This window comes from Podarcis muralis, chromosome 16 (genome assembly GCF_964188315.1).
Source record: "Podarcis muralis chromosome 16, rPodMur119.hap1.1, whole genome shotgun sequence".
Classification (NCBI taxonomy): domain Eukaryota; kingdom Metazoa; phylum Chordata; class Lepidosauria; order Squamata; family Lacertidae; genus Podarcis; species Podarcis muralis.
Window position 1 is genome coordinate 13,287,344 of NC_135670.1, and position 25,848 is coordinate 13,313,191.

General features: G+C 47.2%; 1 protein-coding gene across 4 annotated transcripts in view; it reads left to right on the plus strand.

Annotated features, from left to right (window-relative positions):
- The window catches only part of CADM3 (cell adhesion molecule 3), a 92,449-nt gene extending 73,126 nt beyond the window's left edge, over nt 1-19,323 (plus strand). Inside the window, exons 6-9 of one of the 4 annotated variants that reach the window (XM_077920015.1) lie at nt 2,353-2,443; nt 4,551-4,720; nt 8,797-8,922; nt 10,135-19,323. In XM_077920015.1, coding sequence (XP_077776141.1) covers nt 2,353-2,443; nt 4,551-4,720; nt 8,797-8,922; nt 10,135-10,283 — 536 coding nt within the window. In that variant the 3' untranslated portion in view covers nt 10,284-19,323. The remainder of the gene's footprint in view (nt 1-2,352; nt 2,444-4,550; nt 4,721-8,796; nt 8,923-10,134) is intronic. The other 3 variants (XM_028710566.2, XM_077920016.1, XM_028710567.2) reach the window with 3 other exon arrangements.
- Nucleotides 19,324-25,848: the final 6,525 nt, after the last annotated feature.

Genomic DNA, 25,848 nt, shown 5'->3' on the forward strand with positions numbered 1-25,848 from the left:
ATTGCTACTCTAAGAGAAGGAGGGCGGTGTTCATGGTGAGTTCCAGCACCTCTTTTTCTGGAAAAACGGCACTGCTAGAGAGGGTTGAAGAGGATAAGAGGGGCAAATGCCCTTCTGTGAAAAGGGTCCCTTTTGCAGGCCAACCAGAAAGGTTATCAGCCCTCCTTGTACCAGAGAGAGAGGTATATATATACTTAATTGGCTTTTGCAGCTCCTGTTTGTGCAGGGGCAGAGAGGGCTACATTCCCCTCTAGGCATCCTTCAAGGGGTCACATGCCAGTGGTGGGCGGGGCCAGGGGGAAAACTAAGCGGAGCAGTTAGTGTAAGTGTCACCTTTGTACACTAGGCTAGTTTCTACACAAACACACCTCTCTGTCTTCCTTCTAGACAAACAAGAGTGCAAGGAAGCGTTCCAGCCAGGGTTGTGCCTGGAGAGAGGGGTGCGGCTGGGGAGGGAGTGTGGCCTGCGGAGCATCACAAGGGCCCTCCTCTCTGCAGTTGTTGTTGTTGTTACTATTATTATTATTATTATTATTTTCATATTTTATTGAAAGTATTACAGTGAGTTACCGGTAAATAGGAAAAGGAAAGGAAAGGGGAAAAGAAAAAGACTACATACAAAAAAAAATTTTTTTTAAAGCAGAGGAAAACTATAGCAATAAAATACAATTAAGGTTACAGAGCTATATAATATATATGTAAATGAATACGTTTATTGTTTCCCTCAGAAATATGTTGATTCATGGGTCACTATGGTCCTCTCTATTAGTGGATCTGACTAAGCTTTTATTTGTGTTTTTGAGTTTCTTCATGGATTTAGGCCCTTGCTAGCTCATCATCTCTGCTTCTGCTTTAAACGCCTTCTTCTCCTTGGGCCTTTTGCTCCTCAGATATTCATCTTCTTCTGAAATCTCATCTCTCATGCTCTAGTTATCTGTTCTGTCCTTATTATCTTGCTGCTCCATATGCCGGAAAGACTGTCATGCCATTGAGGCAACGGCCCTCTTCTATTTAGAGTATTAATCAAAACACTTTTCTCTCTCTCTAAAAACCCTTCCTTCATGGTCGTCCATGTATTTCCTCAGTTGGTATTTCCTCAGTTGGTCTTTGGTGAATTGGGAGCTGTTCTGTTGTGCATGTTAAGAACAGTAGCGTGTGTTTTTTTAATGTATTTGTGGTCAGTATGGATGATGCTGTGATCCTGTATCCAGTGATAGCAGAAGAGTGTGATGAACCAGCCAAACCAGTTCCTTTGTTAAAGTAATGGCTTTGGCTGGCCAGAATATTTGGATATTTACCATATCCAAAGTGGTTGCTCTGTTGCCATAGAGACAAATGGGTGGTTCTTTTCTCAGCTCACCTGGCTGGATGCTGCATCATCCTAGGATGGAGAGCACAGGCCAAGGGGGAGCTGTTGATGAGAAAGTTGTGTGTAAGAGCTGGGCTGATGCTGGAAGCTGGAGACACAGAGATACCGCCATGCTCTGTACTAGACCCAAGAGCTGTGACTTGGGGCTTCCCTGGAACCCTAATGGGGAAGAAAGCTCTGTTGGATTGTTAATGCTGTGAGTCCCTCCATTCTATGCCCAGGTTGTATATATGTGTTAATAGAACCTTGTAGCAACAAAGCAACACCATCTCTGTTGACTATCATTCCAAGGAACTGAACCCTAGGTAAGCAAGCTGAGGAACCCACAAAGTATCTCATCACTCAGAGACTGGGTTGTGCACTACAGTACTTTATGTGTGTTTTTTTAATCTAGGTTTTATTGTGAAAACTCCCCGTTTTCACAATATTGCTCACTTAAACAGATAAATAAATACCATTTTGGTCTCGATATAAGCCGTCCTCAAATATTGTCCGCACTATATGTCTTCTCTGTCTAGGAAAGCACAACCAGTTGGTTGCACTCAGGTTTAATACAAGCCAGATTTGGGGGAGGAAATGCAGCCTATATTCAGACCAATATGGTAAAAATTAGAGGGCAACCGGTTGGTAAAGGCTGAGCTATGGATTTGGAAGTGGTAATGGCAGTCATCCCCTAGGAACAAGGGAAGCTGCCATATAATAAGATAGACGGTTGTTCCCTTCCAACTCTACAACTCTGTGATTCTATGATGGTTGCTGGGGGGATCCCATAACATCTGGAGGGCCACAGGTTCCCCATCCCTGATCTACAATGACTGGTAGCAGTTCTCCAGGATTACAGACAAGAGCCCTACCTGGGGATTGAACCTGGGACCTTCTGCATGCAAAGCAGAGGCTCCGCCACCGAGTCAAAGGTCAAAGGTGGATCTGGTTGTGACAATGACAGCAGTTTCCCTTCTTTCTTCCTCTGTCTCTCTCCCCAGACAAGCCAACAGCTGAAATCAAATCGTATCCCGACAGCCCACGAGAAGGACAAAATCTGAGGCTGCGCTGCGATGGACGAGGCAACCCAATGTTAGTCTCCTTCTCTCCTCTGATGCGTAAACGGCAAAGAACCTCACGTGTAGTGAAGGTTGGTCCATTGGGACCTGTGTGCCAATGCCCCACCAACCTCAGTCTGCTCTGAGCCATCCCCCACCTGCCTGCCTGTTGACTCAAGCCAGTCCAGGGAGTGGCTTTGCCAGCCAGCGTCCTCCTTCTTAGTCTGCTTTTATAGAACTCCGCAGACCCTCCAAGTGTCCCTGTTTTCCAGGGACAGTCCCGGATTTACAGAAGCTTCTGACTTGATCCCAGAATGTCCCACTTCTCCTTAGGATGCCCCTATTTTCATCAGAGAAAAGTTGGCGAGTATGCAACCAAGGAGCCAAGGAGATAAGTAACTATGCAACCTTTAGAAGGCATTTGAAGGCAACCCTGTATAGGGAGGTTTGTTTAATGTCTTATTGTTTTCATATATGTTGGAAACCACCCAGAGTGGCTGGAGCAACCCAGTCAGGTGGGTGGGGTATAATTATAATTATTGTTGAATAGAACATCCCTATGTTCATCAGAGAAATGTTGGATGGCATGACTCAGCAAGGGGAAAGGGGAAAAACTAGGATGAGTTGGCTCCGCCTTCTCCTTGGCTCTGGCTTCATCTACTGTTGACCTCTCAGTCATACCAGTCCCACTGCTCTTCACTTGCTCACGTTATTCCTGCCTACCTCCTAGGTGGTTTCAGATCAGTGTCAAATGCACTCTGCTCACTGGTCATTAAATAATCACTTAAATGTATTTCTTTATTTATTGAATTTAATACCCCACCTTTTTGTTTGAGGAGTTCAAAGTGGCATCCATGGTTCTCTCTCTCTCCTCTTTTAATCCCCACAACAACCCTGTGAGGCAGATTAGGCCGAGAAGCAGTAACTGGCCCAGGCTCACCCAGTGAGCTCCATGGCTGAGTAGGGAATTCAAACCCTGGTCTCCCAGGGCCACTCCAGATTTTGCACCACACTTGCTCTCTAAATTGTCTTATCCTGTGTATAAAGGTAAAGGTACCCCTGCCCGTACAGGCCAGTCTTGCCAGACTCTAGGGTTGTGCGCCCATCTCACTTAAGAGGCCGGGGGGCAGCGCTGTCCGGAGACACTTCCGGGTCACGTGGCCAGCGTGACAAAGCTGCATCTGGCAAGCCAGCGCAGCACACGGAAACGCCGTTTACCTTCCCGCTAATAAGCAGTCCCTATTTATCTACTTGCACCCGGGGATGCTTTCGAACTGCTAGGTTGGCAGGCGCTGGGACTGAATGATGGGAGCGCACCCCGCCGCGGGGATTCGAACCGCCGACCTTTCGATCGGCAAGCCCTAGGCGCTGAGGCTTTTACCCACAGCGCCACCCGCATCCCTCCACCACCCGCGTCCCTCCAATCCTGTGTATACCACCCCATTAACAATGCCTTTTTGATCTTTTGAATGATTCAAAAAATTACTAAAAGGCAAACGAGAAGCTCTAAAATAAAATCATGAAAAACGACCCCAGCACAAAACTAGATAACTGAGCGGAAGCCACCAGGGAGAGCTGAAAACACCAGCAATGTTTAAATTATCTGAAGACGCCTAAGATGGCACTGAGAAGAACAAAATGAGGATACCTAGTGAGGCTGTTTCAAAGGGGCATCCCACACTGGGGGAGCTATTTCCAAAAAGGTCCTTTTCTGGAGCCCATTGGGATTGGTGGAGCCAGAGCCAATGGCAGGCAGCACCAACTCAGTCTACTTTTGTCTCCATCCTCTTCCCCCCTGCTGAGTTTTTCAAGAGCAACCTGGAAACTGAGGAGGAGGAGGAACCTGGCAGGCTGCGCCATCTCCTGATTGGTTGGAAGCAGGAGAGCAGACAGGTGGAGAGCAAACTGTGGTTGGTGGGGCAGTGTCCCCTCTGCCCGAATGGACCCGCCTCCACTGCTGGGCACCAGTTGGTCCCAGCCAGACCAAGGCAAGAAGACGAGGCCTTGCTGTTTCACCGTGTGCCTAGAACAGCTTTGTATCCCCCAATAGACCGGGGTCTCCAGATCATTGAAGGGCGATGTGCAATCCCTGTGACCTCAAGCTCTGCTGACTCTCACCAACTCTCTTCCCTCCCTCACAGCCCTCAGGAATACAAGTGGGAGAAGCAGGGGGCTCAGGCGCCCCTAGCCGAGGCCCAAGACAACATCCTCGTCTTCGACAGTTTGAACAAAAGCGACAGCGGGACCTACATCTGCTATGCCTCAAGCATTATGGGCATCTCCACGGCAATATACAACCTGAATGTTCATGGTGAGCATTGTTTCACGGCACCCTCTGCTGGTCGGAGGACTACATTCTTTGTGTTTCCCAGGATTGCTGGCCAGGGTGAAAACAGGTCTCATAGTCGTAGAATAGAATCATAGAATCATAGAGTTGGAAGAGACCACAAGGGCCATCGAGTCCAACCCCCTGCCAAGCAGGAAACACCATCAGAGCACTCCTGACATATGGTTGTCAAGCCTCTGCTTAAAGACCTCCAAAGAAGGAGACTCCACCACACTCCTTGGCAGCAAATTCCACTGTCGAACAGCTCTCACTGTCAGGAAGTTCTTCCTAATGTTTAGGTGGAATCTTCTTTCTTGTAGTTTGGATCCATTGGTCCGTGTCCGCTTCTCTGGAGAAAACAACCTTTCTCCCTCCTCTATATGACATCCTTTTATATATTTGAACATGGCTATCATATCACCCCTTAACCTCCTCTTCTCCAGGCTAAACATGCCCAGCTCCCTTAGCTGTTCCTCATAAGGCATCGTTTCCAAGCCTTTGACCATTTTGGTTGCCCTCCTCTGGACACGTTCCAGTTTGTCAGTGTCCTTCTTGAACTGTGGTGCCCAGAACTGGACACAGTACTCCAGGTGAGGTCTGACCAGTCTCAGGAGGCTCTTCTTATATTTTTGTAATAATACTCTTTTCTTCTCAGCCTAGAATGAGAAACAGCGTTAAATCATAGAATTGCAGGGTTGGGACCATGAGGGTCATCTAGTCCAACCCCCTGCAATGCAGGAACCTTTCGCCCAACATGGGGCTCAAACCCACAACAGTGAGATTAAGAGCCTCATGCTCTACCAAGTGAGCCTAGCTTATATATCTGAGTTTCTAACACTGCCTATGTGTCAGGGGGTCCATATATTTTTTACTGAACTAAGAAAATGAAACATTTACAGAAGGCAAAATTAGAGAGAGGGAGAGAGGGGGATACTGGGGGTGGGGAGAAGTATTATGCAGCATTAATGCAAGCATGGAGCACGAGTATTCTTGAGGTCTAACAACTACTTCTACATATTTTGAAAAGAAAATACCACAGTAATTGCCAACACGTTGAATTTGAAGGGAATCAAATGAAAATGGTAATCTCAATTCCCTTGCTGTCTTATCTTGTGCACACCATATGAATAGAGCATACCATGATAAGATAAAAATAAAGCACGGGTGTGTTGCATCTCGTGTGTGTGTGTACACACATACACATATGATTTGACATTATATAATCTCGAAATAAGCTTCATTAAAAATTCATCGGAAACAATGCAACGGCCATTAAAAATTAATCTGGAACAATGCAAAAGTACCTAATAAAATAACAAAACCGCAACAGTTGAATCTGTTTGTCAGCTTGCTTAAAAGGCAGGAAAGCCTGATTCCTCGGAGGAAGGTGGGATACATAAAAAGTCTCTTGAAATGCAGTATTGATGGGGGGAATATGAGACAAGACTTTTTCTTTTTTGGAGCAAAGGGATTTGCGCATCTGGCTTGTGTGTTTAGTGCCTGGACCAATTTCGCTGCATGCGACAATAACCGCTTGAGAGTGTGGCATCAGGAAGGAGGCCAAAGGCGGTTGTGCTCCCGAGGACGCATCAATCAAGTGCTCTCTGAAGTGTGTGTGTGTGTGTGTGTGTGTGTGTGTGTGATTTTTCTCCCTAAACGATTCCTGCACTATCAGACTCTGAACTGATTGCAGACTTCTTAGCAGCCCCAGCCCTGGTGTAGCATGGTGGCTAGATGGCTGCGCTAAGAATCAGGAAGTCCCTGGTTCAAATCCTGCCGTGGTAGCTTAAGGCAAGCTGCAGCCCTTTGGACTCAGTCTCCCCATCTGCGTTATGGGCGGGGATCATAATGCCAACCCACCTTGTTGTAAGGAAGATGGCATGATTTCCACGTTGCAGGAAATTGGCCTAGATGACGCTCAGGGTCGCTTCCAACTCTCTGCAATTCTATGATTCTGGGATAGCACATGCAAAGTGCTTTGAACACATGGAAGCACCATACCGTGCTGGCCCCCATAGGCTGGAGCCAAATGTACTTTCTCTGCCTTGCCGGCACCTCGTCTGCTCACCCCACAGCTAGTCCTCCACCTTTAAAGGTCCACCGATTATGTCGCCATAGCAACCACTTAACCCCTTCACTCAGGCTGCTGTGTTGAGTGAGCATCTTCATTCCCAAATAATCCCCCATGGGTTCTGGATGGGCACTTGATTGGCAGGAGCGGGGGGGGGGGGGAGCCACCAGGGAGCCACCTGCTGAGGCATCTCAGCCGAGGATTTAGCTGTCTTATATTTGGGTCCATGGCCTAGCCTATCTTGCTGGTTTTCCAGATTCAGGAATAAGAATGGCTTTGCTAATACTTGGGTCACTTTATTGCTTTCTCCTGCGGGATGCTTGGTTGCTGCAGAAATAGTCATAGTTATTTACTTATCATTGTTACTACTCCTACTTTATTTAGGCAATTTATATAGTGCTGGCTACTACAGAAATTCCACACCCCATTGTTTTTTATCACAATTATTTTAGGAGATTTATATGCTGCTTGCTATAGAAATATCACTATTGTTGGTTATATATTTGTGTGTGTGTATATATATATATATATATATATATTTGTATATGACCCTTCATCACAAGATCTCAGGGCACTTCACAGAATAAAATACAAGATAAAGAATTAAAGCAAAAACAACAATACAATACTCCCCTGCTCCCATAGACACATTTAAAAGGCTGTGGGATATTAATCAGCCAAAGGCCTGGTTGAAGAGGAATATTTTCACCTAGCACCTAAAAATATATAATGGAGGTGCCCGGTGAGCCTCCCAGGGGAGAGAATTACACAAATGGGGAGCCACTACAGAAAAGGCCCCTTCTCGTGTTGCCACCCTCCAGACCTCACATTCTTTAAGTACAAGTCCACCACAAACAAGGTGTTTTGGCAGAGCCTCCTGTTTTCATGTACTTGGGAGAAAACAGAGACCTATTGCTATGTGGGGCCTATTATTCAGCTACAGCTTTCAGTTGCCCTTCAACATGGTAATGATAAGTAAGAGAGAAAACATTAGGAACGTCAGACCAAAACCTTTCAAAAGCTTCAAGGTTATACGTGACGTTCATGGCTGAGTGGAGATTCGAACCCTTCTCACCCAAGTCCTAGTCCTATGCTCTAAACCACTACACCACACTGATACTGATTACATTGCATTGGTGTCTTATTTTTTAACCCCCACAAAAGTTACCGGATGCAATCTTCTATCTCTGGTGTTAGAGCAGGGATAGGCAAACTAAGGTCCGTGGGCCGGATGCAACCCAATCGCCTTCTCAATCCGGCCCACGGACAGTCTGGGAATCAGCGTGTTTTTACATGAGTAGAATGTGTCATTTTATTTAAAATGCATCTCTGGGTTATTTGTGGGGCATAGGAATTCATTCATTTCCCCCCCCCCCAAAAAAAAATATCGTCCGGCCCTTCCACATGGTCTGAGGGATGGTGGACCGGCCCACAGCTGAAAAAGGTTGCTGAGCCCTGTGTTCGAGTAAAGAAGTGTGTCTTCAGCATCAGACAGAAACTATGTACAGTGGTACCTCGGGTTACATACGCTTCAGGTTACATACACTTCAGGTTACAGACTCCGCTAACCCAGAAATATTACCTCAGGTTAAGAACTTTGCTTCAGGATGAGAACAGAAATTGTGTGGCGGCAGCGGGAGGCCCCATTAGCTAAAGTGTTACCTCAGGTTAAGAACAGTTTCAGGTTAAGAACAGACCTCCGGAACGAATTAAGTTCTTAACCTGAGGTACCACTGTAATTAAGGTATGGAGGACATGGAATTTCACTGTGGCCAGCATGGGGAGTATTTCATCTTCCCCTCTGTATATTCCGCTTTCTTTCTTCCTCCTGGCCTCATCCCTCGCCCGCTTCTGCCTCGACTGCTCTGGTTTGGGTGCTTGGAAGGAAAAGCCAGTCCGTGAGATGTGTGGATTTTCTTGGCCGCTTCTCAGCTAACTTTTTCTCAGCCAACTTTTTCTCCTTTCCCTTTTCTGCTTTCCCTCTGGATAGATGCAAGCCCCATGACCCACAGTGGGAGCACGTACCACGCCATCATTGGGGGAATAGTGGCTGTCATTGTCTTCCTGCTTCTTATCCTCCTCATTGTTCTGGGTCACTACCTGATCCGGCACAAAGGTAGGCTTCAACTCAAACCTGCACAAATGTTTTCTGCCTCTTGCAAACCGGGGCTGGGTAGACCACAAGGGTTGAATGCGGCCCTCCAGGCATCTCTTATCTGGCCCTTGGGGCTCCACGTACCCTTCTCCAGCTGCATCCACACTCTGCTCAGGCTGCTCCCCTCGCCAGCCCTGCTTCACACCTTCCTTGAGGGCTTTTGGAAATGTCTGAAATGTTGGCCTGGATAGGCGATAGAGAGGTGTGTTTGTTTGTGTGGAAACTAACCTACAGTACAAAGATTTTTAAAATTGCACTCGTTGCTCTGCCTGCTTTGGCCTCTGGCCCCGCCCACCAGTTGCATATGGCCCTCAAAGAGTTCTCCAGAAGGAAACGTGGCTCTAGCTGGAGTTATTGGGAAAGGGGGTGTTGAATGTGGGCGTAGCCAGGATTTATGTTGGGGCAGCAAGACACCCACCTGTCCTGTTCCAGAACCAAGCTACCTGTGACGCGATTGGTCAGTTCATTGAAGCCATGCCTATTGCTCTGTCAGGTCACTAGAATGCGCCACAACGTCATCAGAGTGACCTTGGCGAGCATTTCCATTTCAAATATTGTGATCATTACTAATTTTGGTTAGGTAAAGGTAAAGGGATGCCTGACCGTTAGGTCCAGTCGTGACCGACTCTGGGGTTGCGGCGCTCATCTTGCTTTATTGGCCTAGGGAGCCGGCATACAGCTTCCAGGTCATGTGGTCAGCATGTCTAAGCTGCTTCTGGCGAACCAGAGCAGTGTACCTTCCTGCTGGAGTGGTACCTATTTATCTACTTGCACTTTGATATGCTTTCGAACTGCTAGGTTGGCAGGAGCAGGGACTGAGCAACGGGAACTCACCCCATCACAGGGATTCAAACTGGCGACCTTCTGATCGGCAAGTCCTAGGCTCTGTGGTTTAACCCACAGCGCCACCCGTGTCCCAAGTACTTAACCAAATACTTTTGGTTAAGTATTTTTTCTTTACTTACTTGATTTAGGGGGGCAGTTGCTGCCCCGACTATGCCCATGGTGCTGAACCTCTGATCTTCTGCACGTAAGCCATGTCTTTTGGAGGTGTGGTTGGGTGAACCATGCAAGTCCCATGTTCCCTTGCGGTGGTACAGACCCTTCCCACTTTTCTTAGCCATCCTAAATAAGCTCCACTGTTGCTCCAAGCCAAATGACCCAATTTGGTAGCTTCCTCTCTTTTTCTGTGTCCCTATGCAGGTACCTACCTGACCCACGAGGCCAAAGGTTCGGACGACGCCCCAGACGCAGACACAGCCATTATCAACGCCGAGGGCGGTCAAACTGGTGGGGATGACAAGAAGGAGTATTTCATCTGAGTGGGGAGGGTGGGGCCTGGCGGCCGGGCAGCAGGGGGGAGGAGGAGGAGGAGGAGGAAGTGGCGGATCGGAACCCAACCTCGACTGAATGACAACAGAACCCACCCAACCAATATGTCAAAGGAATTTCTCTCGCGCCCAGGAAGGAATGGACGGACAGACAGAGGGATGATGGTGGGGGACCGAGATCGGCGAGGGGACAGAGGAGGAACGAGAGAGAGAAAGAAGATCAGCTTGGCTCACAATGCTTCTTTGAACTTGTATAAAACATTGTTACTAAACGGGGGGGACACGCACCCGAACATTGAGAACCCCTCAAAACCCCTTGTTCCTGCTTGCTTGTACCTACATATCTGCGGCTGCCAAAATCGCACTAAACACAGACCTGGAGAGTGAGTGATGATACCTTTCTTTCTTCCTTCCTTCCTTCCTTCCCTCCCTTCTTCCTTCCTTCCTTCCTTCTTTCCCTCCCTTCTTCCTTCCTTCCTTCCGGCTCCTTTTGAGGCTGTTTTATCTTCTTTTTCGATGGCGTACTCTTGTTTTTGACTCTTTTTTTCTTTTTCTTTTTACAAAAAAAGAGAAAAACCTCTGTTCTCGTTCCCTTATGTTTGGAATGTCTTGAAGTGGGGGCACTGTGGGGGTTTGTTGGGGGGGGTTCGGATGGTGTATCTCTTGCCTTCCTTTAGAGTTGTTCTGCTTTTTCTGTTTTGATGTCGAAGGATCAAATCCGCTTGTGTTTGGGGTGGGGAGAACGGACGTTGGGAGGAGATCCCTTAATCCTGCATCTTAGGGGTCAAGCAAGGCGGGCTGAACTCTGAGCAAGGGAGTGCTGGGCTTATCAAAATCAGGGGCCCGGCTCTAGGGCCTGGAAAGCCCCCCCCCTTCCTACTGGAAGAGGAGGTGGACACAGCAAAGGGAACTTTCCTCCATGCCTCCTCCAACTTCCTCAGGCCTTTCTCTGTGATGGTCTTCATTCGGGAAGGTTTTGGGAGCCAAGCTGATGAAGGAAAGGCTCAAATTTGGGGGGCAGGTTTGCTATGAAAAGCTCTGCCGATTTTATCCTTCGACGAGATTTCGTTCCTCCGTTTGCGTCTCTTTGTTTCGAGAGGAGAATGTCGTTGTGTGGTCCGTGTACCAAGGGATGCCAGCTAGCCGGTTGCAGTCCCAACCCAAACCCATGGCAAAAGAAGAAGAAAGGGGGAGTTTGCTTTGAGGCTCCCCTGGTGTCCTTTATGCTTCCCAGTCACGAGGGGGGGGGGGATTCGAGAGCCAGGTGCTTCTAAGGGGGCCGCTCAAAGAGAGAGGACTCCCATCGCTGGGGTTTTCTCTTGGTTCGGAGCCCCGGTTTCTCAGTGCAAAAGGGTACCCGCTACCCTCCTGTGTCTTCCTTGGGTTACAGAGGAAGCAAGGCATTCCAGGGGGGTGCCCCATAGCTCAAGGGCAGCTTCTAGTGCCATCAGCCCATTGGTGGGGAGAGTTGAATGAGCAAGATTTATTGAGTGATGCAATTACAGTTCCCCAATCTCCAGTGTTTGATACTGATTAGACCACAGGGTGTGGGGGGGGGGGGAGCGTCAGCTGCGGTTATTTCAACATGCACACAAATACACACCCTGCCAAATTAATTCAAGCCTGGATCCAACACTGCAATCAGAAACAGTGTTTCTTCCTCACAGGCATACATCTGAAGGTTGCACTCGTTGCGAATGATTCAGATGCCCTGTTCACCACCGCCACAGAGGGATAAACTAATGCCTTTCCACTGTCAATAAAAACTTGGGGGGGGGGTCCACCACTGTCCCCCCACTCCCCAAATCATGAAATCTTGCTTTGTGATCTCTAAAAGAACAACCGCCTCTGGTTCTTCCTTCCACTTTGCCTTCTGTCACAATAGCCTCTCCCTCCCTCCCAACTCACACACAGACACAATTGTCACACACAACTACTGCCATGGTTTTTTGAGATTTCCTCAAAAACCTCAGGGAGGGCCAGAAACAATGGATTGTAAAATGAAACAAAAGCAGACTTTGAGGGGAGGGCAGTTGTTCTCGCCATGAAAATGGTAGGCCTTTCAAGTTTTAAGGTGCCTGCTCTTTTCTTTTCTTTTCTTTTGAAATAGTGTAGCAGCTGAACACTTAATACAACAATTGGCATGGATAGGTGAAATATTTTGCCTTAGCTCTGTGAGTTCACATCTGTCTATTTTTCAAAGTATTTAGTGCAATGAACATGCATGCAGAGAGCATGTCCCAGCGATGGCTTCTTTTGCTGCTCGTTTTGTAGTTCTGTGACGTTCACACATTTCATCTCAAACACAGGGCCAAACGCCACTTTCCAGCTTGCGATGTCGTGTCTTGAAGATACTGTTGGTCCAGGTTTCACCTAAGATAGGCTAAGTAGCTGGTGATTGTCCTTGGCAACTGGGCAGGCTGGAGAAAAGGGCTTCTGAGCATGTGCAGAGAACTTTCTGTTGTCAGAGTCATTGCAGACATTCCTGGGAACTCCAACTCTTCCAGTGGAGTGAGCATATGTAGTCTCCTCTTGATAGCTTGGCAATATTGATTGGCAACATACTCAGGACAAAGCAAATGCAACAGAACTTCTGGCATGGTGTAGTGATGATGGCTGTGAAAGAGGGGATTAGACAAAATTCATGGAGGATAAAACAACCAACGGGTACCAGTCCTGATGACTATATGCTACTCCTAGGATCGGAGTCAGGGTTGGTTGGGAGAAGCAAGAGACAGCTGTTGACCTCATGACCTACTTGTGGCCTTCCTAAAACACCTGGTTGGCCACTGTAGGAACAGATTTCTGGACTAGATGCACATCTGGCCTGACTCAAGAGGACTCCTCTTCTGTTCTTACTGGCCACAGAGGTTAGGAATGGATCCTTCATTTTCAGATGCAGGCTACCTCTAAATATCCAGTTGCTGGGGATCTGTGGCAAATGAGGGTTACTGCCTTCAAGCCCTGGTGGTTGATGGTGGACTTTTCAGACTGAGGCACCTGATTGGCCACTGTGGCAAACAGGAAACAGAAACTAGAGGATGCTGGAGCTGATGGACCGGTGGTCAGTTCGAGGAGAGTTCTCAAGTTTGTTACATCGGTGTTGTCAGGTGTTAAGAGGTCAGCAGGTTGGCCCAGATCTGGCTGAGGGTCCCTTGAAGTCAGAACTAGCATCTCAGGCAGTTTGGTCTTGGGCAGCGATGGGATCCTTTGGCCCCATGGGCCTATTTGAGTTTGCAAGCATTCCTCATTTGGCCTGCAAGGCTGTTCTGACCAGACTAAGCCCACCTATCCTACACCCGATGTCAAGTTTTGGACAGGTAAAGATGGGCCTGGTCCAAGAAGGAGGTGAGGAATTTGTGCTATGGGCTGTGTTTTGAAGATCCTGGCAACCAGCTGATCACCGGGGCTTCAAAGCACCCTGGTCATCAGTGCTTGCAGCGAGAGCTGCGTGCAATCCTCTGAAGTCGCCAACGATCAGCTGGTTGCATTTGCACCTGCATGGTTTGATTTCAGAACCCTGCAGAAAGAAATGGGTCTCACCTGTGATGTCAGGTGTGGCAAACTTGGCCTGTGGCAGGGAAGATAGGTAAAGAGCTGGATCCAGTTTCCTACTCCTGGTGTAAGAGGACCTTCTTAAGTGCTTATGGAACGTGGGGCTCAGGGAGAAGGAAGGCAGGAGGATGCAAGGCTAAGCAAACTTTATCAGCTGATTGTTGGGGGCTTAAAGAAAACCACACATTGCTCTGCAAGCACTGATGGGTGCTTTGAAGCACCAACAATCAGCTGATTGTTGGGACTTCAAAGCACAGTCCACAGCACAACCTTCCCCCGCCTTTTATGGACCACATCCACCTTCACCTGCTCAAAAGCTGACATCAGGTGGGAACCTCCCAGGGTCCCTGCAGTGAATCATAAAATCACAAGCTTGTAGAGTTGGAAGGGTCACCTAATCCAACCTCCTGCAAGTACATTACTTTGAAGCGGTGGGAATCTTCCTCCTGCCTCTGCCAGTCTCTGAACTGATTGGAAGTTTGATGGAAGTGTTGGCTCTTTGATTTGATCAAGCCAATGACTAATACCTCCCCACCACCACCACCAAAACCTCCGCTCCGTCGGAGCCCAGCCATGGATGGATCCCTGTAGATGTTGTTGGACTCCCAGTTCCCATCAGCCCCAGCCAGCAGGGGATGATGGGAGCAGGAGTCCAACAACATCCATAGAGCCATAGTGCGCTGTGGGATCTCCCCTGCTCCCTTCTTTCGCCTGGTGACTGAACAGATTATCAGCACCTCTGCAGATGGAATCAAGGCTGTATCAATGTCAGTGGCCTCCAGGGAGCCCACAAGACCGCAGACTCCCCTCTGTTGTTCCCTCTCCTCCCCTCATCTGCTCTTTAGAGCTAGACTGCCCCTGGACATGGAGGTTCTAACACACGGTCTGCCTTTCTATAACTACTGGGCATCTTGAGTTTTCAGCACAGGGTGGGATCTATTAATTTATTTGGGGTTGCAGCCGGTGTTTGTCCTACTCAGAGGAGACCCATGGAAATTAATGGACATGGCTAACTTAAGTCCATTAACGTCAACGGGTCTCTGCTAGACAATATTTAGTTGGATACCACCCCATAGACCATGGATTAGGTTGGATTACCATGTGGCTGATCCATGTGAGAAGATTTGTCTGGCTGGGGGAAATCTGCTTTGTGCACGTGAGAAGGAAAGCAGAGTAACCTGACCAAGTCAGCCCATTGATGCATCTAACTCAGTGCTGTCTACACTGACCAGCAGCAGCAGCAGCAGCAGCAGGTAGCTCTCTGCCATTGTAAGGCAGGTGTGTCTCTCCCAGCCCTACCTGGAGATGCTGGGGATTGAACTGGGGGCATTCTGAATGCAAAGCAAATTCTCTGCCCCTGAGCTGCGGCCATTTTCCAAATAAGATTCTAGTCCTCATGTTTCCAGAGGAAGGACTGTATTAAATAGGAACAAGGGAAGCTGCCTTATACTGGCTTCGTCAAGCTCAGTGTTGCCTACACGGACTGGCAGGGTTTCAGAGCGGATATTCTGAGCCCCACCGGGAGATGCTGTGGGTGTCTGAGCCTGGGGCAAGGCAGCATGTGCTGTAGCAATGAGCCGTGATGGAGAGAAAGCGAGAGAGGAGGAATTTTATCTCTCTGTGTGTAAGAGAGATAGAGAGATGGGGCTCTTACGTTGCACTAATTAAAGGTGATATCTTCAGCTCAGCAGGGTTAACAACAGTTTTAAAGCCCTTGTTGTCTCTTCCAGCACGAAACAATTACTTGTCGTTTGAAGCTTTGCCTGCCAACATGCATGTTGACAAAACCTTTAGCATTTTTTTCCCTTTTAACCTGGCACTTGGCAAGCAGTCACCTCCTTTGAACTGACAACGGAGTCATGCCTTCACGTTTAACCCTCCAATGTTCTTTTCTCTCCCCTCCCAATTCCCCTGGGTGACTAAGCCGCCTCGATTTCTGTCCTCCTGCCAAGCAAACTGGAATATTATTTCGACAAAACCTTGGCGACTTGACTGCCCCTCGTGCACCATTTAAAATGGGATGCATGGACACAGGGTTGTGTCCAATGAAGCCCTGCTCAGAGTAGGCCCATTAAAATGAACAAGCCTAAGTGAACCATGTCTATTAGTTTCCATGGGTCTACTCTGAGTAGGACTGGAGGCACCCTGTTGTTGCTGCTGCTTTAATGCAACAGCATTTGTCAAGCTGGTGCCCTGCAGATGTTTTGAACTGAGGCTGATGGGAGTTATAGTTGAAAATATCTGGAGGGCACCAGCTTGGCAAACCTTGTTTTGATAAGACACACCTGCCCAGGGAGGTTGTCTCAGGCAGGTCTTTGTAACAGATGGAAAATGAACTGAAATCTTTTTGTTAGGAGCATTCAAATCAAAAGTGTGCTGTGTAAACTTTTAAAGCATACAGGTGCCTTGTGTTTCTTTCACATGGAAAATATTGGAATGAGCCGATGAAAAGAAACCAGGCAGGTAACTCCTGTTGTATAAACTTTTCTGTAACTGCACTCATATGAACTAGTACCAAGGTTATTTCAGATTTGTAAAGATATAGCTTGTGGGGAACTGTGATACTGTGGAATTCGTGTGTCCTGCCCTCCAAGAAACAGATTCAAAGGTTCTAATTCATGCAGCAGCTACAGGAGTGGACTGAAATGTAAAACTGAACTGTGATCATAGCACAGAGTCATATAGTTGTAGAGTTGGAAGGGACCAACCCCGTGCAATGAAGGAATCCTAGCTAAAGAACCCCTGACAGCCAACCTCTGTTTATAAACCTCCCATGAAAGATAGTCTGCCACCTTCTGAGGGAGTCTCTTCCACTGTCAAACAGCTCTTACCTTCAGAAATTTCTTCCTGATGTTTCGTTGGAATCTCCTTTCTTGCCATTTGAATCCATTGGTTTTGGTCCTAATACCCTCTGGAAGAGCAGAAAACAAGCTTGCTCCATCTTCCATTGGACAGCCCTTCAGATATCGTATCACCTTTCAGTCTTCTCCAAGCTCAACATTGCCCAACTCCCTCAACCGTTCCTCATAAGGCTTGGTTTCCAAACCCTTGATTATCTTAGTCTCCCTCCTCTGCACACATTCCAGCTTGTCAATATCCTTCTTAAACTGTGCTGACCAGAACTGGACATAATACTCTGGAAGGGGTCTGGCCAATGCAGAACAAGAAAGTCGTCCTATTATTTCCCTTGATGTGGGCAGTGGGGTAATGCTTGTTCTTCAGACATTTTAATCACTTAGGAAGCTGCCTTATACAGAGTCAGGCCATTGGTCCACCTTTCTTGGTTAGCCTAGAGGCATTCCTAGCCTTACCTTGAGATGCCAGAGATTGAACCAGGCCCTTCCTCAAATCACTGTACAGAAATATTTATTGGTGAAAAGGAGGGCATAGAAATTAAGTTTGGTTGATCTCGCCAAGAGTGCAGCAACAACTTAAAAGTGTCCCTGGCTATGACTAACCTTACTTTTTTTATTATTGTGATTTATCACATTTTTATTCCCCCAAGTTTCTTTCCTCACAAGAACTCTGTGAGGTGTGATAGGCCTTACTATGTCATTCACAGGAGAATATATATATAAAACAACAGAAAGACATGCCAATATTGTCTCTGTTTTGACATATCATTCAAACACAGGGACGAGATCGTTCCTTAGAGACAAGCCGTTAAATTGCAAACCTACAAAGATTTATTGACCATTTTATTAGCTGAGCGTGGAAAGATTCAGCTCAATGGTGTTTCCCGGCCTGTTGTCCAATAACTTTAAAAAAATTATGTTGGTGTCATTTTTGGAGTTACACGATTCATTCTCCAGGAGCTGAAATGGATTTGCCCACCTTCAAATAATCTTGTGTCAAATATTCACTGGATATTCTCTGAATATTCACCAAATACCGGCCTTGACACCTGACAAGATTTGAGGGGTCTCTCCTGCTCTCTCCCCAGGCTAGGGGACCTGTGGCCTTCCAGATGTTTCTGGTCTACAGCTCTCATCATCCCTGACCATTGACCATGCTGGGTGGAGCTGATGAGAGCTAGAGCTCAACAGCATCTGGAGGACCAAAGGTTCCTCATTCCTGAACTACCTAACCTATCTTCTCCAGTTCCCAGCATGCACTCTGACACACCCTTAAAGCCCAAGATTCCTCCACATGCTAGGATCACACCTAGAAACAGAATGTGGGTGGAGCTATGCAGATTTGAGGGTGGGGCTAAGCCATCTGAGAGGTGGAGCTATTCAGATCAGGGGTGTGGCATTCAGTGGTTTCCATCCACAGGCTAACTGTACATCTGTATTTGGCTTGCTTTGGAGAAACTGGGCAGGCATTTTACATATGGCGGAAGTTTCTTTTTGTGTCCCCTTTTTTCCTTTCATCATGCTTCTCTATCTGCTCTCTCATTTCCAAAAGAAAAGAAAAGTGCCATCAGAGCTCACTTATGCTTAGCCCCTGAACTTTTTTTCCAGCTCCATCCTTACTTCCGGAGTATATAAAATCATTTCCTTTATAATCCAGTTCCTCAATCCTTTCCCTTTGTTATATGTTGGGTGTGGCCAAGAAATGGAGCCTGGGTGGAGCCATACAGATTAAAAAGGGAAGCTATTACCATATTTTTTGCTCTACAAGACGCACCAGACCACAAGATACACCTAGTTTTTGGAGGAGGAAAACAAGAAAAAAAATACTCTGAATCTCAGATGCCAGAAGAGCAAGAGAGATTGCTGCGCAGTGAAAGCAGCAATCCCTCTTGCTGTTCTGGCTTCTGTGATAGCTGCGCAGCCTGCATTTGCTCCATAAGACGCACACACATTTCTCCTTACTTTTTAGGAGGGGAAAAGTGAGTCTTATAGAGCAAAAAATACGGTATGTAGATCAGGGATGGGGAAATTCAGTCCTGTTGGCCCGATTAGCAGTCCCATTTGGGGAAATCCAAACCCAGCTGCAGCAGCTGATTTAGGGCAGTGTGACCAGTTCTACCACACTGGGCACTGAACTTGGCGGGTGTCACAAGGCATCACAAAGATGACATAGTGAATTGAGCAGAATGGAAGGTGAGAGGTGGAAGTGCTGGGTTTTGGCATCGCACAGGTCACGGCTGAAATTTGACAGACCAAAGTTCGCTCCTGCCAGCCGTCAGTAGGGATAGGATAAATTTGGTTCAATTAGCATTTAAGGGAAACCTACCTAATTCACATAATACATTCACATAATGCAAAAACTGAAAAATAGCCATCCTTTGAAATTCACACTTCTCTGAATTTTTGCAGTGCAGTTTTCTGGCCAAGTAGTGTGTACAAAAATGCATTTTCTCAAGTAAAGTGTGCACATATATTAGTGAAAATAATATACCAAAATGCATAATATTATGGAACTTTGCTTTACAAAAATGTGTCTATTGTTTAAAATGGCGTACAAACGTGTATATTAGGGAAAACTTGCATTAAAATGCTGTTAAATTTTCAGGAGGACCTTTTCAATTTCAATTAAAAAAAATATTGGTGACATTTTTCCACCTTCGCTGCATCAAGCAGTTGGTCCCTTACCTTTCCCGCCCTGACCTGGCCACAATGATCCATGCGACGGGCACCTCCAGGCTTGACTACTGTAATTCGCTCTATGCGGGGCTGCCCTTGAAGCTGTCCCAGAAACTCCAGCGGGTGCAAAATGCTGCAGCGAGGCTCCTCATGGGGTCTCTGCCATGGGAGCATATTCACCCAGTGCTTTTCCAGCTGCACTGGCTCCCGGTGGAGTGCAGGGTCAGATTTAAGGTGCTGGTTTTGACCTTTAAAGCCCTTCATGGCCTAGGACCCTCATACCTACGGGACCGCCTCTCCTGGTATGCCCCACAGAGAACCTTAAAGTCCATATATAGCAACACCCTAGAGGTCCTGGGCCCTAAGGAAGTTAGATTAGCCTCAACCAGAAGAAGAAGAAGAAGAAGAGTTTGGATTTGATATCCCGCCTTTCACTCCCTTTAAGGAGTCTCAAAGCGGCTAACATTCTCCTTTCCCTTCCTCCCCCACAACAAACACTCTGTGAGGTGAGTGGGGCTGAGAGACTTCAAGGAAGTGTGACTGGCCCAAGGTCACCCAGCAGCTGCAAGTGGAGGAGCGGAGACGCGAACCCGGTTCCCCAGATTAGCAGACTACCGCTCTTAACCACTACACCACACTGGCCTTCTCAACACTGGCTCCAGCCTGGTGGAACGCTCTGTCTCATGAGACCAGGGCCCTGTGGGATCTGATTTCTTTCCGCAGGGCCTGTAAGACAGAGTTGTTCCACCTGACCTTTGGCTCAGAATCAGTTTGATTCCCTCCCCCTCTTTCTTTTTCCTTTCTCCTCCTGTGATGAGGCTGCATTTTAATATTTTAATGTTTCAATATTTTAATGTATTTTAATCTTGTTTTTAAGTTGTATTCATTCAACTTGTTTTTATTATTGCTTGTTAGCTGCCCTGAGCCCGGCCTTGGCTGGGGAGGGTGGGGTATAAATAAAAATTATTATTATTATTAAAGCAACGTGGAAATGTGGAAAACTGAACTTAAGATCAGGGTAAATGAGAAACGGAGGGCTTACCCACACTTCCTCTTGTGCTCTGGTTTCCTTGAGGAATACCGCTCTTTAGCACTCAATCAGAGCAAATGGCAATTTGGGTGTTCTCCTAATTGATGTCTGCTCCGATTTAGAGATGAAGAGTGGGTTTTCCCTGGGAGAGGAGCAGAGCAAGGGAAAAACTGCTCAGACTCCGTGCTTTCTAGGTACGGGACAAGCAGAAGTGTGGATGAGGTCTGAGAAAAACCAGAATTGACAGATTCACCCATCCCTACCTGTCAGATATCTGTCATCTTATGATGCCAGGCACAAAGATCTATTATCTCTGATCTTAGCACTAAGCAACAGAGCACTAGGATCTACCTGCTCTTTGACAGTATTTCTTTTTCTGAATGGCCGCCTTCAGATGTCTTCTAAAAGTCAAATAGTTGTTTATTTCCTTGACATCTGATGGGAGGGTGTTCCACAGGGTAGGCGCCACTACCGAGAAGGCCCTCTGCCTGGTTTATTTCTAGATGGGTGGTGAGATCGGAGATAAATCTGTGCCTGCGCTTGACTTGAAATTTGAACAACCTGGCATCAGAGGACATAAGATGATTGACAGGTCAGTGGCACTACCAAACTGGGCCAGTTGTGGACCCGACCCTTAGACTGAAAAAGTTCCCCGACTCCTGATGCTGATAGTGGCAGGCCCAAGACTTCAGGGAGGGCAAACCCTGGCAGTGGGTGATTCAGTTTGTAATGGGAGGCAATTCATGATATGTTGAAATACATTTGTGCAGCTCTCTTCTGGGATCTCTGCAACATTCTCATATTCTCCACCCATCATCCATGACAGAGCATTTTGCTAGTATTTGACGTTTGGCAGTATTTGATAGCTGACACACGTTGGCATTTAGACCTTGGCAGCTGACGGCTTATGAGATTTTATATCAAACCGAAACACCCGGGAGATTCCAGGAAGCCACTAAACTCCCTCTTGAACTATTTTGAGGTTAAGCACATCCCCGTCGAAAATTAAAATCCCGGTGTCAAATCTTGAAAACAGCAGATTCCACGCTTGTGGGAGATGTTGCTGGATTTTGAATGGGGCTGGGTTTCGTTGCTAGACAGAGTCAGCAAACAGACCAAAGGACTCCCCGCTGATGGACCACTGAAGATTTTGCCCCTTCCTGCACTTGCGGAGCATAGATTAACCACAAAGCAACAGTGACAGAGTGGCCTTCTGCCTTGACTGTAGAATACCGCCATAGAGATGAAAAGGGCCTGGCGGGCTATCTAGTAGCCCAACTTCCTGTTCTAAGCAGGAACTCCGATGGTAGAACTTCTCAAGAGGCTCGTTGGTCATTGGTTCCATGGTGGAACTGCTCTGACCATCAAGAAATCTCTCTTAAATGTTCATCTGAAACCTACCTCCTTGCATCTTAAACCCATTAGCCCATGTTCTGCCCTTTGGAGCAGTAGAGAACAAATCTTTGCCTTCTTCTGCATAACAGCCCTTCTGGTTTTTGAGGAGTGCTGTCTCCCCTTATCTTCTCTGTGTGAAAAGCATGCCCAGCTTCTTCTCTCTTTCCTCATACATCTTATTTTCTCCATCCTGCTGAGCCCTCTTTGTGGCCCTCCTGTCAACCACTTTTTCTATAGGTCCTCCTTAAAGAGTGGTGCAACATTTGGAGGTGCCCAGAGAAGCAACTGGTCTGTCTAGCTCAGTATTGTCCACACTGACAGGTAGCAGCTTTCTGTGATTTCAGACAAGAAATCTTCCCCAGTCAGGGATTGAACCTGGGACCTTCGCATAGGAAACAGATGCTCAACACTGAACTACAACCCTTCAAACAGTTGGAAAGATACCTCCAAACAAGGATGGCTAGTGAAGAACAAAGTGCAATGACTTACTTCCTACAGTCTCCATCTGTAGGACCATGGGACAAACTCCATCCTTAGCCACCAGGTGGCTCTTTTACCTGGTGGTTGTCAAACCCCTGTGCTACAAGCCAGGCCACAATTTTGAACCTCAACATCAGGTAGTCCTACAGCCTGGGAATCTGTCACTCATGGGAATGAGCACAATGATTCACTAGTCATGCACAAGCCTTCAAGAATACGAGACACGGCTCTCTGGATTGCATACCACAATGAATGAACAGCCTAAAGGCAGACTGGAGTTTTCTCCTACCTCATCTCTTTTAAATATTGGGTTGCCAGGCCTACTCAGAGTAGACCTGTTGAAATTAATGGCCATGGCTAACTTAGACTTATTAATTGCAATGCATCTGCTCTGAGTAAATGTTAGTTGAACACAGCCCATTGTTTTTAATGTTCAGAGGAAGAAAATCACTGATCGATAACATTCACATGGCAAAAAGACAACATATGGGGAAGGATCCTGCCATCTCTATATGATGGATCTGCAAAGTCCACAAAACGGTGGTTCCTGCATTTCGGGGGGTTGGACCCGATGACTCCTGGGTGCCTTCCAACCCTACAAGTCTATGGTTCTATGAAAACAGTACTATTTTTCTAGTCATCAGAATAACATTTCCCCTTCTTGAATATATATATGTTACTTTTTTAAAAAAGTATTCATAATTAGTAGTAGTGGTAGCAGCAGCAGTATTATATTTATAGTTTACCTATCTTCCAAGAAGCTCAAGGTGGCGAATGAGGTTCTCCCTCTTCCCCATTTTATCCTCACAACAACCCTGTGAGGTAGCTTAAGCTGAGAGATTCTGACTGGCCCCTTAAGATCACACAGCGAGGTTCATGGCTGGGTGAGGATTTGGACTCTGATTTCCCAGGTCCTAGTCCAACACCACCATTGGCTCTCATAATCATTGAATATCACACTTTCTGGAGTCGATCTGCTTTTGGCACTTTTTAGAAGTCTAGGAACGTGTAGAACTACCCACCCAAGTTATTCCAATGGCCCCAGGGCTGGCATCACAGATTGGCACAGTTGGGCGCCTGCCAAGGCCCCTGTCGCAGCGCAGAGCCCACTAACAACCAGACATCTCCCCACATCACTATTGTTCTTAAAATCTGCTGTTGTTACCTAGTCACCCGCTTTCTTTATTCTACTTCATTCTCATTATGGCATCCCTATTCCACATCTCCTCCAAATGGCTCAAGGTTATCTCCCTGTGAAGTGGGTCAGGCTGAGAGGCTGTGAATGGCTCATTGGCACTCAGCAAGTTACATGGCCAAGTGGAGATTGGAACTCTGGTCTTCCAGGTCCTGGTCCAACACCCTAAGTGCTACACCACACTGTCAAGTAGCAAGCAGTATCTGGAGTGAGGAGGAGGACCTCCATTCACCTCTCCATCTAGGGCAGGTGTTGCTGAACCAGAATTAAACAGGGTTGCTGGGGCTGATGGGAGTTGGAGTACATCAGTAGCTGGAGGACCAAAGGTTCCCTATCCCTGGTCTACAGAGCTAAGTCAGTTGGACTCAGGCCACATTCCCACCAAACATTCCAAGCCCTACGCTACCTCTTTCAACAGTCATGGCTTCCACCCACAAAGAATTCTGGGAGCTGCAGTTTGTTGAAGGTGCTAAGAGCATAGCTGTCAACATTTCCCTTTTTTAAAGGGAAATTCCCTTATTCCAAATAGGATTCCTCACGAGAAAAGGGAAAAGTTGACAGCTATGGCTAAGAGTTGTTTGGAGACCCCTATTGCCCTCACGGGGCTACAATTTGCAGAGTTCCCTGGGAAGAGGGACTGACTGTTGAACCACTCTGAGAATCATAGCTCTAGGGGGTTTCCTAACAATTCTAAGCACCGTTAACAAACTATAGCTCCCAGAGAAGTCCTGACTCTTTAAAGTGGTATCATAGTTCTTTAAATACATGGTGCGAACGTGGCCTTAGAAGAAAAAGGCAGGTGACCTGGAGGTGGTGACTGCAAGGAGGAAGAGTTGGGCCACTCCAGAAGGGAACCCACTGAAGACCTTTTGCCCAAGGGTCCCCCAAAACTCAATTAGCTTCACCCAAACTCACTTGGCTGTTTTGTGTCCCAACTGGAGCCCCCCAGTATCCTTCACTTTTGACAGTAGCTTGGGAGCAGATGGTCAAAGCCACAGTGATGGGTGAACAGGAGCAGGCCTAGACACACAACTCTCTGGATCACAACGGGGAGATTTGTCTGCCCTTGTTCCTTAATGGTCAATGTCCATGCTGTACGTCTAACAGAGGGGTGGGGGACCTCAGGCCCAGGGGCCAAATGCAGCCCCCCAGAAAGGCCATGTCCCCTTTCTCTGGGCCACACCCCTTTGGCCCAGCTTTGCACCTGAGTGTTTTTGCCTGGCTGGGATGTGTCTTTGGACTCTGACGATGCTTATTGCTTGCCTGGAAGGAGGATAGAGAGGAGGGGTGTGTGAGTTGTGCGTGTGCGGAAACTTGCCTACTGTAAAATGCACGGTGCATGTTGTTGCTCTGGCCACGCCCACCACTGGCATTTGGTCCTCACTGCCTGGAAGGATAGGCAGCCCTCGGGCTAGAAGCCCACCCTTGGCTTATGACTCGAATTCCTTGGGTATGTCATTTGAGCAGGGCTCTTCACATTGACCTCTTTACTACAAGGTGGTCATGTGTCCTACTTTACAGAGGGTGGTCCTCTCTTTGAAGGAGTCATCTGGCAGAGCAGCTGTCTGGTCTTAAGTCTAGCTTGTAGATTAAAGGTGGTGTCCAACGAAGTTCTGCTCAGAGTAGAGCCATCAGAATTAAGAAACCTAAGTTAGCCGTCTCTATTGATGTCAGTGGGTCTACTCTGAGTAGGGCTAACATTGGCGACAACACAAAGCAATTTAAGAAGGGGGAGATCTTGTAGTTGTGCCTCAACACTGAACACCTAGACTGCAAACTGAGCTGTCACAGAGGCTACCTGGTCCAATTCTTGTTCCCCACTAAGTTAAGATGTATTTTCTTTCTGTTTGAATTATAGTGATTCTTTCTAAATTTGCATAAGTACACATAAATTAACATATGCAAATTGGTGTCCTCTTTTGTCCGTTTTTTGGGGAGGGACAATGCATTTCCTACTCTCTTCTCGTCTTTTGGGGGAACTCTTGGTACACAGTTGACCCCTCTTTTCTAATGGTGTCTCTTTTGGGGAAGTAGGAGGAGACAGAAGGGTTGCTTCATGCAGATCATTGCTTCCCAAACTTGGGTCTTCTGCTGTTTTTGGACTGCAGTTCCCATCATCCCTGACCACTGCTCCTGCTAGCTACGGATGATGGGAGTTGTAGTCCCAAAACAGTGGAAGACCCAAGTTTGGGAAGCCCTCATGCAGATCAAAACCCACCCAACAAAAAATCATGTTCATTTGGATATGTGTCATGATGGATCTTCCTTCCAAGTTGAAATCTCTGTGATCCGCCTCAACGCTAGTGCAAGATACACATCACTGCACACCCATGAACACAAGACGCCCCATGCCCTCTCCCCATATTCAGG